Raw genomic sequence first — 16,791 nt, forward strand, 5'->3', positions numbered from 1 at the left:
GTTTGGCTATTCAACGTTAGTTTTAATTTCTTTAAATCATATTTATTTAATTTGCAATACTTCAACTGTATGGCATGCTAAGGTTTTGAGACATATTGTATTATATTACTACACAATAGTAAATAAATAATTCTAAAAATATGCTTTAAATAACTGATCTAAGGATTATAGTTATGATAAGTGTTGCCATAATCATGTAGCTCTACAACAGAGGCATAGCCATGACAGCAATGGTACAAAATAATATTTAAGAAAATGTATATATATTTTTTTTAAATAATCATTTTCAGCCATTCGGCCAAATGTTTCCTATATTCGGTATTCGGTTACGGCCAAGTAGTGGAGTAGAGTAAAAGTACTGAAAAATACCTCAAATCTTTACTTAGGTACAGTACTTGAGTAAATGTAATTAGTTACTTTACATCACTGTTGTTCTATAAATCTAATTATTTAACCACCCACACACATTACCAGGTATTGTTTAACTTCTACTTAAAATGGTTTATTATTATTATTATCATTATTATTATTATTAATATTATTATTATTATTATTACAAATTGCATTGTTTGTTTTTAATGTCAATAATTAAAGTAGCTATTCTTCTTAATACATAAAAAAAAAAGTGGCATAGTTAGTAGCAGTATCTGTGAGCGCGCATGTGCGGCCGGAACCAGTTGCGGACGCACATGCGCGCTCACCCTTTAAATTTTAAAGGGTTAAACATATGAAGGTTAAAGGTTACCTTGGGGGGAGGTGGTGTAGAGGGAGAGGAGGGGGGCTGGGGGTCGTGGGGGTCGCGGGTGGGGGAGGTCTCGGGCGACGCCTCGGCGGAGAAGGGAGAGCCGCGGAGGCGGAGCGACAGGTCCTCCTGGGGGCGGGGCCCGGCGGACAGGGGGGGAGGAGCCGCTCTAAGGCTCCGCCCCCTGCTGCGGAGGGGAGGCGGGCTGGAGGAGGAGGCGGCCATGAGCTCCATCACCTCCTTGTCCAACAGCCTGACTCCTCCCCTTCTGTTCTCTGACTCCTCCTCTTCCTCCCTCTCTGCCTCCTCCCTCTGCTCCCTCTCCTCCTCTGTCTCCTTCCACTCCTCCTCCTCTCTTTCTTCCTCCTCTTCTCTTTCCTCCTCCTCCTCTCTTTCTTCCTCCTCCTCTTCTTCTTCCTCTTCCTTCTCGTCTTCTTCCTCCTCGTTTCCTGTTTCTAATCGTTTCTCATTGTTTAGTTTTTCTGTTTCAAGTCCTTCGTCTTCGTTCTGCTTTATTACTTCTAATAGTTCTTCTTCCTCCTGGTTTTTTATTTCTAATCTTCTCTTTTCCCTTTCTTCTTCCTTTTCTGTTTCTACTCTTAGTTCTCTTAGTCTTTCACTTCCTGTGTCCTTTTCTGTTTCTGCTCTTAGTTTCTCTGTTTCTAATGGTTTGTCTTCTTCCTGGTTTATTTCTGCTCTTAGTTTCTCTGTTTCTAAAGGTTCTTCGTCTTCTTCCTCGTTCTCGCCGGCGGTCGTGGACGGCGTGTCGCCGGCGGGCGATCGCTCTCCTGGCGAGGTTTCAGGAAGCGATAACTCCAGAGGCTCCGCCTCCCCTTCCTCTACAGGCACGCTGGTCTCCGATTGGTCGGTGTGTTCGGTGGCCGTCGTCGTGGCGACAGGGACGGGTTCAGCCGAGATAGTCTCTGATTGGCTGTCGTCGGTGGCGTCGAGGTCGTGGTGACCTGCAGTCTCTTCTGGCCCCGCCTCCTTCCCCGCTGATTCCCCATTGGTCGATTCTACTAGCTGGAGGCGGGGGAGCTCCGTTCTGAGTGGAGGGGAGGGAGGGAGGGGAGAGCGGGAGGTAGCCAATAGAGAACCAGCTCTAGTAGCACCTACACACACACACACGCACACACACACAGACACACACACACACACACACACACACACACAATTAGGGCATTTTTATGTTAACTCATTCAGTGCCAATGACCTGTAACACATCAGTGTTTTCAGTGTTTACGCTAGAGGGCGCTGTTCGCCAACCTATGAGTGATCCTATGACTTATGGAGAAGAAGAGTAGACCCGGAAATAATGTGATCACAACAAACCCAGCCATAACAGCCTGTGCTATGCTAACAGCCCTGTCCTAGATAACAGCCTGTGCTATGCTAACAGCCCCATCCTAGATAACAGCCTGTGCTATGCTAACAGCCCCGTCCTAGATAACAGCCTGTGCTATGCTAACAGCCCCGTCCTAGATAACAGCCTGTGCTATGCTAACAGCCCCATCCTAGATAACAGCCTGTGCTATGCTAACAGCCCCGTCCTAGATAACAGCCTGTGCTATGCTAACAGCCCCGTCCTAGATAACAGCCTGTGCTATGCTAACAGCCCCGTCCTAGATAACAGCCTGTGCTATGCTAACAGCCCTGTCCTAGATAACAGCCTGTGCTATGCTAACAGCCCCGTCCTAGATAACAGCCTGTGCTATGCTAACAGCCCCGTCCTAGATAACAGCCTGTGCTATGCTAACAGCCCTGTCCTAGATAACAGCCTGTGCTATGCTAACAGCCCTGTCCTAGATAACAGCCTGTGCTATGCTAACAGCCCTGTCCTAGATAACAGCCTGTGCTATGCTAACAGCCCCGTCCTAGATAACAGCCTGTGCTATGCTAACAGCCCTGTCCTAGATAACAGCCTGTGCTATGCTAACAGCCCCGTCCTAGATAACAGCCTGTGCTATGCTAACAGCCCCGTCCTAGATAACAGCCTGTGCTATGCTAACAGCCCTGTCCTAGATAACAGCCTGTGCTATGCTAACAGCCCTGTCCTAGATAACAGCCTGTGCTATGCTAACAGCCCTGTCCTAGATAACAGCCTGTGCTATGCTAACAGCCCTGTCCTAGATAACAGCCTGTGCTATGCTAACAGCCCCGTCCTAGATAACAGCCTGTGCTATGCTAACAGCCCCGTCCTAGATAACAGCCTGTGCTATGCTAACAGCCCTGTCCTAGATAACAGCCTGTGCTATGCTAACAGCCCCGTCCTAGATAACAGCCTGTGCTATGCTAACAGCCCCGTCCTAGATAACAGCCTGTGCTATGCTAACAGCCCCGTCCTAGATAACAGCCTGTGCTATGCTAACAGCCCCGTCCTAGATAACAGCCTGTGCTATGCTAACAGCCCCGTCCTAGATAACAGCCTGTGCTATGCTAACAGCCCCGTCCTAGATAACAGCCTGTGCTATGCTAACAGCCCCGTCCTAGATAACAGCCTGTGCTATGCTAACAGCCCCGTCCTAGATAACAGCCTGTGCTATGCTAACAGCCCCGTCCTAGATAACAGCCTGTGCTATGCTAACAGCCCCGTCCTAGATAACAGCCTGTGCTATGCTAACAGCCCTGTCCTAGATAACAGCCTGTGCTATGCTAACAGCCCCGTCCTAGATAACAGCCTGTGCTATGCTAACAGCCCCGTCCTAGATAAGAGCCTGTGCTATGCTAACAGCCCTGTCCTAGATAACAGCCTGTGCTATGCTAACAGCCCCGTCCTAGATAACAGCCTGTGCTATGCTAACAGCCCTGTCCTAGATAACAGCCTGTGCTATGCTAACAGCCCCGTCCTAGATAACAGCCTGTGCTATGCTAACAGCCCCGTCCTAGATAAGAGCCTGTGCTATGCTAACAGCCCCGTCCTAGATAACAGCCTGTGCTATGCTAACAGCCCCGTCCTAGATAACAGCCTGTGCTATGCTAACAGCCCCGTCCGATCTAATGTTAAAGGATTTAGAAAAATACATGTTCCTCTGCTTTCTTTTCTTTTCTGCGTTTTTGGCGAGAACAAGCTTTTCATATAGTCATAATGTCTAAGCTTTTCAATAAACATAGATACATAAATGATGATGTTTGCAGAAGACATTGAGATCTGTAGTGAGAGCAGTGAGCAGGTAGAGGAACATCTAGAGAGGTGGAGATACAGTATGCTCTGGAAAGGAGAGGAATGAAGGTTAGCCGTACAGAATACATGTGTGTGAATGAGAGGAACATGTGGAACAGTGAGGTTACAGAGAGTAGAGGTACAGAAGGTGGAGGATTTTGAGTAGTAGTAAGGTCAACATTCCAGAGCAATGGACAGTGTGGAAAAGAGGTGAAGAAACGAGAGCAAGCAGGTTGGAACGGCTGGAGAAAAGTGTCAGGTGTAATAGGAAAGTATCAGCAATGATGAAAGGGAAGATGTACAAAACAAGAGATAGTGGTGAGACCAGCTCTCCACTATGTATCACACCAAGTTAGTTAGTCTGAGAGAAGAGACAGACAGACAGAGGACATGAAGTTAGTTGGTGAGAGAGAAGAGGAGACAGACAGAGGACATGAAGTTAGTTGGTGAGAGAGAAGAGAAGACAGACAGAAGACATGAAGTTAGTTGGTGTGAGAGAAGAGGAAACAGACAGAGGACATGAAGTTAGTTAGTCTGAGAGAAGAGGAGACAGACAGAGGACATGAAGTTAGTTGGTGTGAGAGAAGAGGAGACAGACAGAGGACATGAAGTTAGTTGGTGTGAGAGAAGAGGAGACAGACAGAAGATATGAAGTTAGTTGGTGAGAGAGAAGAGGAGACAGACAGAGGACATGAAGTTAGTTGGTGTGAGAGAAGAGGAGACAGAAGACATGAAGTTAGTTGGTGAGAGAGAAGAGGAGACAGACAGAGGACATGAAGTTAGTTGGTGAGAGAGAAGAGGAGACAGACAGAGGACATGAAGTTAGTTGGTGAGAGAGAAGAGGACATGAAGTTAGTTGGTGAGAGAGAAGAGGAGACAGACAGAGGACATGAAGTTAGTTGGTGAGAGAGAAGAGAAGACAGACAGAAGACATGAAGTTAGTTGGTGAGAGAGAAGAGGAGACAGACAGAAGACATGAAGTTAGTTGGTGAGAGAGAAGAGGAGACAGACAGAAGACATGAAGTTAGTTGGTGTGAGAGAAGAGAAGACAGACAGAAGACATGAAGTTAGTTGGTGAGAGAGAAGAGGAGACAGACAGAAGACATGAAGTTAGTTGGTGAGAGAGAAGAGGAGACAGACAGAAGACATGAAGTTAGTTGGTGAGAGAGAAGAGGAGACAGACAGAAGACATGAAGTTAGTTGGTGAGAGAGAAGAGGAGACATACAGAGGACATGAAGTTAGTTGGTGAGAGAGAAGAGGAGACAGACAGAGGACATGAAGTTAGTTGGTGAGAGAGAAGAGGAGACAGACAGAGGACATGAAGTTAGTTGGTGAGAGAGAAGAGGAGACAGACAGAGGACATGAAGTTAGTTGGTGAGAGAGAAGAGGAGACAGACAGAGGACATGAAGTTAGTTGGTGTGAGAGAAGGGAAGACAGACAGAAGACATGAAGTTAGTTGGTGAGACAGACAGAGGACATGAAGTTATTTGGTGAGAGAGAAGAGGAGACAGAGGACATGAAGTTAGTTGGTGAGAGAGAAGAGGAGACAGACAGAAGACATGAAGTTAGTTGGTGAGAGAGAAGAGGAGACAGACAGAGGACATGAAGTTAGTTGGTGAGATAGAAGGAGACAGACAGAGGACATGAAGTTAGTTGGTGAGAGAGAAGAGGAGACAGACAGAAGACATGAAGTTAGTTGGTGAGAGAGAAGAGGAGACAGACAGAGGACATGAAGTTAGTTGGTGGGAGAGAAGAGGAGACAGACAGAGGACATGAAGTTAGTTGGTGAGAGAGAAGAGGAGACAGACAGAAGACATGAAGTTAGTTGGTGAGAGAGAAGAGGAGACAGACAGAGGACATGAAGTTAGTTGGTGAGATAGAAGGAGACAGACAGAGGACATGAAGTTAGTTGGTGAGAGAGAAGAGGAGACAGACAGAAGACATGAAGTTAGTTGGTGAGAGAGAAGAGGAGACAGACAGAGGACATGAAGTTAGTTGGTGGGAGAGAAGAGGAGACAGACAGAGGACATGAAGTTAGTTGGTGAGAGAGAAGAGGAGACAGACAGAGGACATGAAGTGAGTTGGTGAGAGAGAAGAGGACATGAAGTTAGTTGGTGAGAGAGAAGAGGAGACAGACAGAGGACATGAAGTTAGTTGGTGAGAGAGAAGAGGAGACAGACAGAAGACATGAAGTTAGTTGGTGAGAGAGAAGAGGAGACAGAAAGAAGACATGAAGTTAGTTGGTGAGAGAGAAGAGGAGACAGACAGAGGACATGAAGTTAGTTGGTGAGAGAGAAGAGGAGACAGAAAGAAGACATGAAGTTAGTTGGTGAGAGAGAAGAGGAGACAGAGGACATGAAGTTAGTTGGTGTGAGAGAAGAGGAGACAGACAGAGGACATGAAGTGAGTTGGTGAGAGAGAAGAGGACATGAAGTTAGTTGGTGAGAGAGAAGAGGAGACAGACAGAGGACATGAAGTTAGTTGGTGAGAGAGAAGAGCAGACAGACAGAGGACATGAAGTTAGTTGGTGAGAGAGAAGAGGAGACAGACAGAGGACATGAAGTTAGTTGGTGAGAGAGAAGAGGAGACAGACAGAGGACATGAAGTTAGTTGGTGAGAGAGAAGAGGAGACAGACAGAGGACATGAAGTTAGTTGGTGAGAGAGAAGAGGAGACAGAGGACATGAAGTTAGTTGGTGAGAGAGAAGAGGAGACAGAGGACATGAAGTTAGTTGGTGTGAGAGAAGAGGAGACAGACAGAGGACATGAAGTGAGTTGGTGAGAGAGAAGAGGACATGAAGTTAGTTGGTGAGAGAGAAGAGGAGACAGACAGAGGACATGAAGTTAGTTGGTGAGAGAGAAGAGGAGACAGACAGAGGACATGAAGTTAGTTGGTGAGAGAGAAGAGGAGACAGACAGAAGACATGAAGTTAGTTGGTGAGAGAGAAGAGGAGACAGACAGAGGACATGAAGTTAGTTGGTGAGAGAGAAGAGGAGACAGACAGAAGACATGAAGTTAGTTGGTGAGAGAGAAGAGGAGACAGAGGACATGAAGTTAGTTGGTGAGAGAGAAGAGGACATGAAGTTAGTTGGTGAGAGAGAAGAGGAGACAGACAGAGGACATGAAGTTAGTTGGTGAGAGAGAAGAGGAGACAGACAGAGGACATGAAGTTAGTTGGTGAGAGAGAAGAGGAGACAGACAGAAGACATGAAGTTAGTTGGTGAGAGAGAAGAGGAGACAGACAGAGGACATGAAGTTAGTTGGTGAGAGAGAAGAGGAGACAGACAGAGGACATGAAGTTAGTTGGTGAGAGAGAAGAGGAGACAGAGGACATGAAGTTAGTTGGTGAGAGAGAAGAGGAGACAGACAGAGGACATGAAGTTAGTTGGTGAGAGAGAAGAGGAGACAGACATAGGACATGAAGTTAGTTGGTGAGAGAGAAGAGGAGACAGACAGAGGACATGACTCAGAGGCTCAGAGAGTTCTTTCTCACCTTCCTCCTCAGGTTCTCCTGCTCCCTCCTCTTCCTCCTCTCCCTGATGGAGGGTCAGCTCCTCAGGCTCCTCCTCTTCTGTCTCCAGCTCCACCTTCTTCTCCTCTCCTACCTCACTTCTCCGCTGTGGAACTCCTCCTTCAAGCTCCTCCTCCTCCTTATCTAGCTCCTCCTCTTGTTTCTCTAGCTCCTCCTCCTCTCGTCTCTCTAGCTCCTCCTCTTTATGTAGCTCCTCCTTTTTCTCTAGCCCCTCCTCTCTCTCTAGCTCCTCCTCTTTCTCTAGCTCCTCCTCTTGTCTCTCTAGCCAATCCTCTTTCTCTAGCCCCTCCTCTCGTCTCTCTAGCTCCTCCTCTCCCTGTAGCTCCTCCCCCTCACAGATCTTTTCTTCTTCTCCTGTTGTTTTCGCAGCGTCTTCCTCTCTCTGCTCCTCTTCCTCGCTCACATCTGGACAAGCAAGCCAATCAGAGAGAAAACATCCTTTAATTAATAAATAAATTAAATTACCCACAACTTTCACTGTAAGCATAAAGCTGTCATTTCATCAAATGTAACCATTTAAACCACTACAACACCCCTGGTTTCCATTATGTGTCTATAACCATATAAGTATCCACTGATTGACTCTAGAACACCAAACACATCTACATAATGCGTCTGATTCTTTCTATGTACAACTTTACAACGTAGGCATTTAGCAGACGCTCTTAATCCAGAGTGATTTACAGTAAACAAGGTAAACACAAGGTAATACATCAAATACATAGAGACAGTGTAGTGTCTCAGTAAACTATAGGATCATAGAATACAGAGACAGTGTAGTATCTCAGTTACCTATAGGATCATAGAATACAGAGACAGTGTAGTGTCTCAGTAAACTATAGGATCATAGAATACAGAGAGACAGTGTAGTGTCTCAGTAAACTATAGGATCATAGAATACAGAGACAGTGTAGTGTCTCAGTAAACTATAGGATCATAGAATACAGAGAGACAGTGTAGTGTCTCAGTAAACTATAGGATCATAGAATACAGAGACAGTGTAGTGTCTCAGTAAACTATAGGATCATAGAATACAGAGAGACAGTGTAGTGTCTCAGTAAACTATAGGATCATAGAATACAGAGAGACAGCGTAGTGTCTCAGTAAACTATAGAATCATAGAATACAGAGAGACAGTGTAGTGTCTCAGTAAACTATAGGATCATAGAATACAGAGACAGTGCAGTGTCTCAGTAAACTAGGATCATAGAATACAGAGACAGTGTAGTGTCTCAGGATCATAGAATATAGAGACATTGTAGTGTCTCAGTAAACTATAGGATCATAGAATACATAGAGACAGTGTAGTGTCTCAGGATCTAGAATACAGAGAGACAGTGTAGTGTCTCAGTAAACTATAGGATCATAGAATACAGAGACAGTGTAGTGTCTCAGTAAACTATAGGATCATAGAATACAGAGAGACAGCGTAGTGTCTCAGTAAACTATAGAATCATAGAATACAGAGAGACAGTGTAGTGTCTCAGTAAACTAGAATCACAGGTAATCAAAGAACCTCTAAAAAGTATAATTTCAAAACAATAAAAACTAGAAAAAGTGCTCCTCGTAGCACAGGTCTCCGCCAGGTCAGGTAGGTTATTGTGGGCCAACAATGTTCGGAATTTGCCAATCAGGATAGAATATGAAAAATCGGACAGAACCATCTTGATCACTTGACTATAGAGATAATGGGTACCGATTTGCATGATGATTGGACACTCCTATTTGTAGGAGTAATAAAACAAAGAAAAGTATTGAAAAAATCGGCCTCCTGGTGGCGCTATAATAGGGCAATGTTAAAGGGTGACATTTGTTCTTCAACTTAGTGTGAATGTGCTTGTAAAGTGTCACCTCAATCGGACGCTGCGTTCATGATTTGTGGCATTTTGTTCAAAACGGGCCACTTCTGCAAACTTTAGATGTCATTGTTAGCCAATCAGGATGAAATATGAAAAATCAAACAGTTCCATCTTGATCACATGACTATAGAGATCATGTGTACCGATTTGTGTGAAAATTTGGATAAAATGTGAAGGCTTAAAGGGATACTCCACTTTCAAATAAAATAAACATTTAAAAAATATATTAAAAATAAATGAAAAAAGTAATGGAAAAATCACGGCCCCCTCACGCATTAGAGTGTCCTACTAATGTGTGAGGGGGCCGTGATTTTGCCATAACTTATTTCATTTTTTTTAAATATATTTTTTTAATGTTTATTTTATTTGAAAGTGAAATATCCCTTTAATATCCAAAAATGTGTTTTACATAAGTCGGCCTCTTGGTGGCGCTATAAAAGGCAAATGTGAAAAATGCAGGGCGGATGTTTTTCCTTGGCCTCTAGGGAGTGTGCGTGCAAAGTTTCACGCAGATCGGTGCAGTTATAGTTAAAAACACAAATCAGCCTTTTATAGCGCCACCATGAGGCTGATGTGAAAAATGTCAGGTGGCATTTCTTCCTCGGCCTAGTGGGAATGCGTTTGTGAAATTTCACGGAAATCACAAGCTGCGTTCATGATTTGAGGCATTTTGTTCAAAACGGACCAATCCTGCAAATTTTGGAAGGCAACCTTAGCCAATGAGGATGGAATATGGGAAATCGGACAGATCCGTGTTGATCACATGACTATAGAGATACTGTGTACCGATTTGCATGACGTTTGGATAAAATCTGTAGGAGTAATATTAAAAAATGGGTTTTGCACAAATCTGCCTCCAGGTGACGCTATAACAGGCCCATGTGAAAAATTTGAGGCAGAGGTTCTGAATTGGCATCCAGGGAGTGTGTGTGCACAGTTTCGCAGCAACCGGGCCAACGGTGCCGGAGATTAGCTGGTAACACACGGACAGGACACACACACGGACGGACAGACGGAAGGACGGACAGGGGGCAAAACATACTCTCTCGCCATGCCTTTCGGCCTGGCGGAGACAATAATATGCACATTGCAACTATAGGATGCCAGGTAAACAAAGGAACCATATGTCAATTTAACCTTTGCATAAGACGGCATGGTTGTCAAGGCTAGGGCAAGGTAGAGTCTGAAGAGGTGAGTCTTCAGACTACAAACAAAACATACACACAGTCAGTCACACACACACACACACACACACACACACGCACACACACACACACGCGCGTAAGGTTACTCACCGTTATCACACAGAGTGTGTTGCTGTTCACACAGAGGAGAGGAGCTACAGACAGCGCTAACAGGACCAACGCTAGCAGGACTAGCGCCTGGGCTGACATCTGGACTAGCATTGAAGGAGCTACTAGCTTGATTAGCGTGACAAAGACTCATCTGAGGAGAGCTACCTTGACTTGAGGTGATGTGTGTGGTGACGTTGTGGGCGCCGCTAGCCGTGGCACCGCTGTCCTGAGTGGGGCTACCATGCACAGCGTGAGGACGTACACAGCTAGCATCGGCAGGGCTACATGGCTCTGTCTGAACGGAGTGTGAAGTGGCAGTGGTGCTGTCCTGGATTTCTATTGGGCTAGTCAGTGTTTCGCTAGCATGGTTCACACCAGCCAGACAGACGCTAACTGAGGAAAAGCTGCGGTCTGCTGGGCTAACATCTGTTGGGCTATCACCAGGTAGGGTGGTATCTGTTGGGCTAGCGCCAGGTAGACTAGCATCTGTTGGGCTAGCGCCAGGTGGGCTAGCATCTTTTGGTCTAGCATCAGGTAGGCTAACATCTGTTGGTCTAGCGTCAGGCAAGCTAGCATCTGTTGGTCTAGCGTCAGGCAAGCTAGCATCTGTTGGTCTAGCGTCAGGCAAGCTAGCATCTGTTGGTTTAGCGTCAGGCAAGCTAGCATCTGTTGGTTTAGCGTCAGGCAGACAAGCATCTGTTGGGTTAGCATCTGTTGGACTAGCATCAGTCGAATGAACACTTGCCTCAACCTGAACACGACCAACCAGGAGAGAGCTCTGTAGCTCTGTGGCGCTAACCTCTGTTTCCGCGTTTTCTCCTGAGCTAGCAACAATGCAGCTAGCTTGTGTGTGATTAAGGCTATGTGTGGAGCTAACATGAGCTGGGCTACGAGTGGGACTACCGGGGCTTTCACTGGCCTGAGCTGGACTACTGTGAACAGGGCTGGCACAGACCTCAACGACGTGAAACAGGCTAGCAGCGCCCGTTAGGCTAGTGAGTGACAGGTTGCCGGGCGCTGAGTTGGGGCGAACAGGGCTACTGACTACTGAGTGATCTGGAGTTTGGTCGGCGCTACGCGGGGAGGACAGCGTGACGGGACTGGCCCAGTCCCTGGCTGGACGGGAAATGACACCAGTATGGTCAGAGGTGGCCAGGTGTGTGAGGCCTGGACAGGTGTGGATGACACTGACTTCAATAGCACTACAGTGAACGGGACTGGAGTCAACTGGTGGAGAGGTGGGGCTACCGTGTGATGAGCTACAGCTAGGGTCAACGCTTGGGGAGCTACAATGAACAGGACTGCTTTGTGTCCGACTAGCATGAGGAGAACATGAACTGATCTGTGAATGTTTAGGGCTAGTAGCCGTCAACACGCTACTGCTAGCCTGAGTATGAACAGGACTTAGGCCAGTCACACAACAGCTGACTGCTGGGACTGGGCTGCCAGTCACACTACAGCTGACTGCTGGGACTGGACTAGTATAAACTGGACTAACTGGACTAGCATGAACTGGACTAACTGCACTATCATGAACCGGACTAACCGGACTAGTATGAAGCGGACTAACTGGACTAGTGTGAACTGGACTAACTGAACTAGTATGAAACGGACTAACTGGACTAGTATGAAACAGACTAACTGGACTAGTATGAACTGGACTAGCTTGTGTCTGATTAGCATTGCCAGCACTGCCGACATCTATCTCCATCTCCTCGTCCTGAGGCAAAACGGAATGGATTGGGCTGGCCTGTAGCGTCAAGGAGCTGGCCTGTAGCGTCGAGGAGCTGGCCTGTAGCGTCGAGGAGCTGGCCTGTAGCGTCGAGGAGCTGGCCTGTAGCGTCGAGGAGCTGGCCTGTAGCATCGAGGAACTTGCCTGTAGCGTCGAGGAGCTGGCCTGTAGAACTAAGGAGCTGGGCTGTAGCATTGAGGAGAGAGTGCACATAGGGTAGAGGCTAGCAGAGCCGATATGTACTGGGCTCATCTCCACTGCACAGGGAATAGCAGGCATGGAGCTGACAGCAGGTTGGATATGTCTGGGCACAGCGTTAGCATCAACAGCTTCTAAGCAGCCAGAAGGGCTAGTAGGAGAGCAGGTTGTCTGAATGGGGCTCGTTGGGGCATCCATGTCCAGCGGTTGGCTAGCTGCTCCCAGCGGTTGGCTAGCTGAGCTAGCTGGTTCCACTGAGGTGCTAAGGTGTTCAAAGATTCCTGGTACAGATGTGTGTGTGGACTGAGCAGGACCTTCCAGAGGCTGCCCAGGATGGCCTGCAGGACTGAGCCGACCGGTAGGGCTACTTGGCTGTGATGTAAGACTAGCTGAACGAATGGGAAGCGTAAGGCTGAGCTGTGTGGGCCTGTTGTTCCCGGTAGGGCTAACGGGCTGTGATAAACTACCATGAACAGGATGAATAGGACTGACAGGACGCTGACACGGACTGCAGGGAGCAGAATGCCACTGAACGGAAAAAAGACTAGTGTTGCTGTAGCTAGCATGAACTAGACTAGCGTGACTGGAGCTAGCATGAACTGGACTAGCGGTAATGGAGCTAGCATGAACTGGACTAGCATGACCAGAGCTAACATGAACTGGACTAGCGTGACTGGAGCTAGCATAAACTGGACTAGCGGTAATGGAGCTAGCATGATCTGGACTAATGTGACTGGAGCTAGCATGAACTGGACTAGCGTGACTGGAGCTAGCATAAACTGGACTAGCGGTAATGGAGCTAGCATGAACTGGACTAGCGTGACTGGAGCTAGCATGAACTGGACTAGCGTGACTGGAGCTAGCATTAACTGGACTAGCGTGAATGGCGCTAGCATGAACTGGACTAGCATGACCGGAGCTAACATGAACTGGACTAGCGTGAATGGAGCTAGCATGAACTGGACTAGCGTGACTGGAGCTAACATGAACTGGACTAGCATCAGCGGAGCTAACATGAACTGGACTAGCATGACCGGAACTAACATGAACTGGACTAGCGTGACCAGAGCTAACATGAACTGGACTAGCATGATGGGAACTAACATGAGTTGGACTAGCATTGCTGGAGCTAGCATGAACTGGACTAGATTGACTGGAGTTAGCATGAATTGGGCTAGCGTGACTGGAGCTAGCATGAACTGGAGTAGCATGACTGGAGATAACGTAAACTGGACTAGCGTGACTGGAGCTAGCATGAACTGGGCTAGCGTGACTGGAGCTAACATGAAGTGGACTAGCCTGACTGGTGCTAACATGAATTGGGCTAGCATGACTGGAGCTAACATGACTGGAGCTACCATGAATTGGGCTAGCATGACCTGAACTTGCTTGTGAAGGACTAGCATTATCAGAACTAACATGAACTGGACTAGAATGATGGGAACTAACATGACCTGAACTAGCGTGTGAAGGACTAGCATTAGCAGAGCTAGCATGAGCTGGACTAGAGTTACCAGTGAAGACATGGGAAGGACTAGCATGTGCAGTGATATTTGCTGTCTCGGTAGGCGTACAGTAGGCTGGTGAAAGGCCTGTTGTCTCAGTAGGCCTACAGTAGGCTGGTGAAAGGCCTGTTGTCTCAGTAGGCCTACAGTAGGCTGGTGAAAGGCGTTCCTGGTACAGTGTTGATGTATCCCGCGTCTCCTCACGAAGCAAAGGGCCCAGAGAGGTGGCAGGATCGGTAGGCTTTAGCTGCTCTGTAGGGCTACTAGGAGACGTGGTAGACCTACTAGGAGAGCTGCCAGGCTCGGTAGGCTTTAGCTGCTCTGTAGGGCTACTAGGAGATGTGGCAAACCTACTAGGAGAGGTGGCAGGATCGGTAGGCTTTAGCTGCTCTGTAGGGCTACTAGGAGACGTGGTAAACCTACTAGGAGAGGTGGCAGGATCGGTAGGCTTTAGCTGCTCTGTAGGGCTACTGTCCGGTACACTAGTCTGTTCCAGTGTAGCTTCTATGTCCCGGGTAGGACTGTGTTCAGTAGGACTGTGTTCAGGTTGGGTAGGACTGTGTTCAGGTTGGGTAGGACTGTGTTCAGTAGGACTGTGTTCAGGTTGGGTAGGACCGTGTTCAGGCTGGGTAGGACTGTGTTCAGGCTGGGTAGGACTCTGTTCAGGTTGGGTAGGACTGTGTTCAGTAGGACTGTGTTCAGGTTGGGTAGGGCTGTGTTCAGTAGGACTGTGTTCAGGTTGGGTAGGACTGTGTTCAGTAGGACTGTGTTCAGGTTGGGTAGGGCTGTGTTCAGTAGGACTGTGTTCAGGTTGGGTAGGCCAGTGTTCAGGTTGGGTAGGATTGTGTTCAGGCTGGGTAGGCCTGTGTTCAGGTTGGGTAGGACTGTGTTCAGGTTGGGTAGGACTGTGTTCAGGTTGGGTAGGACTGTGTTCAGTAGGACTGTGTTCAGTAGGACTGTGTTCAGGTTGGGTAGGACTGTGTTCAGGTTGGGTAGGACTGTGTTCAGGTTGGGTAGGACTGTGTTCAGGTTGGGTAGGACTGTGTTCAGTAGGACTGTGTTCATGGACTTTAGGACTAGGCGGAGAGACGACTGGTGTAGGCCTACATGATGTGGAAGACTGCTGAATCCGTGTAGGACTAAGCTGGCTTGGCCCGGGGAGGGGGCTGAGACCCTGGGCCTCTGTAGGCCTTTGAGGGGGGTTGAGGTCACTTTCATGTGTAGGGCTACCTGAGGGAGGGGGGTGTTGGTCACTGTCATGTGTAGGGCTACCTGAGGAATGGGGGTGGTGAGAACGCGTAGGGCTACAGATGATACGAGTCGTCTGTGGATCTGTAAAGCTATGGACCTCTGTAGGGCTGCTTGTAGACTCTTCCCGTACGAATGGGTGAGTAGGACTATCGTAGGCCTGTTTGACACGACACGTGTCCGGTTCACACGAGTCTTGGGTAGGACTTTGTGACGAGCAGCTATGATATGAAAACGTGGGGCTGTGTGGGGCCAGTGTAGGACTAATACGCTGTGTTACTGCTAACGTAGGACTACATGGCATAGGGCTATGATGAGATGTAGGACTACAATGGCTCTGTGAATGACTGTGCTGGGTAGGGCTATGCCATGCAGGGCTGTGTGGGGTGGAACTGTGAGTAGGGCTACACTGGGCGGATGTGGGACTTTGCGTTGTGATGTGTGTTAGCTCTGAATGTGTGTGTGCGGTAAGACTATGTAATGTAGAGCTACTCTGGGCCTGCGTAGGGCTATGGGGCATGGGGCTGGCAAGTCCAGCATGTGTAGGGCTAACAGGGCTAGCATGTGTAGGGCTAATAGGGCTAGCATGTGCAGGGCTAACAGGGCTAGCATGTGTAGGGCTAAGAGGTCTAACAGGGCTAGCTTGCGTAGAGCTAACAGGGCTAGCTTGCGTAGGGCTAAGAGGGCTAGCTTTTGTACGGCTAACAGGGCTAGCCTGCATAGGGCTAACAGGGCTAGCCTGCGTAGGGCTAACAGGGCTAGCCTGCGTAGAGCTAAGAGGGCTAACTTGTGTAGGGCTAACAGGTCTAACAGGGCTAGTTTGCGTAGAGCTAACAGGGCTAGCCTGCGTAGGGCTAACAGGTCTAACAGGGCTAGTTTGCGTAGGGCTAACAGGGCTAACAGGGCGAACCTCCATAGGGCTAACAGGGCTAGCCTGCGTAGGTCTAACAGGGCTAGCTTGCGTAGAGCTAACAGGACTAGACTGCGTAGGGCTAACAGGTCTAACAGGGCTAGTTTGCGTAGGGCTAACAGGGCTAACCTCCATAGGGCTAACAGGGCTAGCTTGTGTAGAGCTAACAGGACTAGCCTGCGTAGTGCTGGCTGGTCTGAGCTCCTCTCCTGCGACGCCCTCCTCAGGTCGACAGACGAAGCACACGTATGAGTCTGACCCCGCCCACTCACTTCCTGCGTGAGCGCCTGACCCCGCCCACTCACTTCCTGCGTGAGCCAGGCACGCTGCATGGATGCACCTACAGGTCAGGGGTCAAAACCAAGGTCAATGGGGTCAAAACACAGGTCACTGATAGGTCACAACACATAGGACTGTAGGGGTACAACGGTACATAAGTATCAATATGAAAATAAATAGGGATCAATTATTAAATGATGGATAAGTTGGGATAAATCCATAGAGATACCTATTATCAGTGTTTGGAGGATAAACCCTATTATCAGTGTTTGGAGGATAAATCCATAGATACCTATTATCAGTGTTTGGAGGATAAACCCTATTATCAG

The 16,791-nt window shown here is 47.9% G+C and overlaps 1 protein-coding gene across 1 annotated transcript in view; it reads right to left on the reverse strand.

The window, feature by feature from the left end:
- LOC308077319 (uncharacterized protein) overlaps positions 1-16,791 on the reverse strand; it is a 173,749-nt gene that overhangs the window by 126,722 nt on the left and 30,236 nt on the right. The window contains exons 14-16 of the mRNA XM_080417959.1: positions 10,591-16,523; positions 7,398-7,841; positions 746-1,854 (exon numbers count right to left, since the gene is read on the reverse strand). Coding sequence (XP_080274085.1) covers positions 746-1,854; positions 7,398-7,841; positions 10,591-16,523 — 7,486 coding nt within the window. The remainder of the gene's footprint in view (positions 1-745; positions 1,855-7,397; positions 7,842-10,590; positions 16,524-16,791) is intronic.

The sequence above is a fragment of the Gymnoscopelus braueri genome (genome assembly GCF_963280865.1).
Source record: "Gymnoscopelus braueri genome assembly, chromosome: 21".
In the NCBI taxonomy this organism is placed as follows: Eukaryota; Metazoa; Chordata; class Actinopteri; order Myctophiformes; family Myctophidae; genus Gymnoscopelus; species Gymnoscopelus braueri.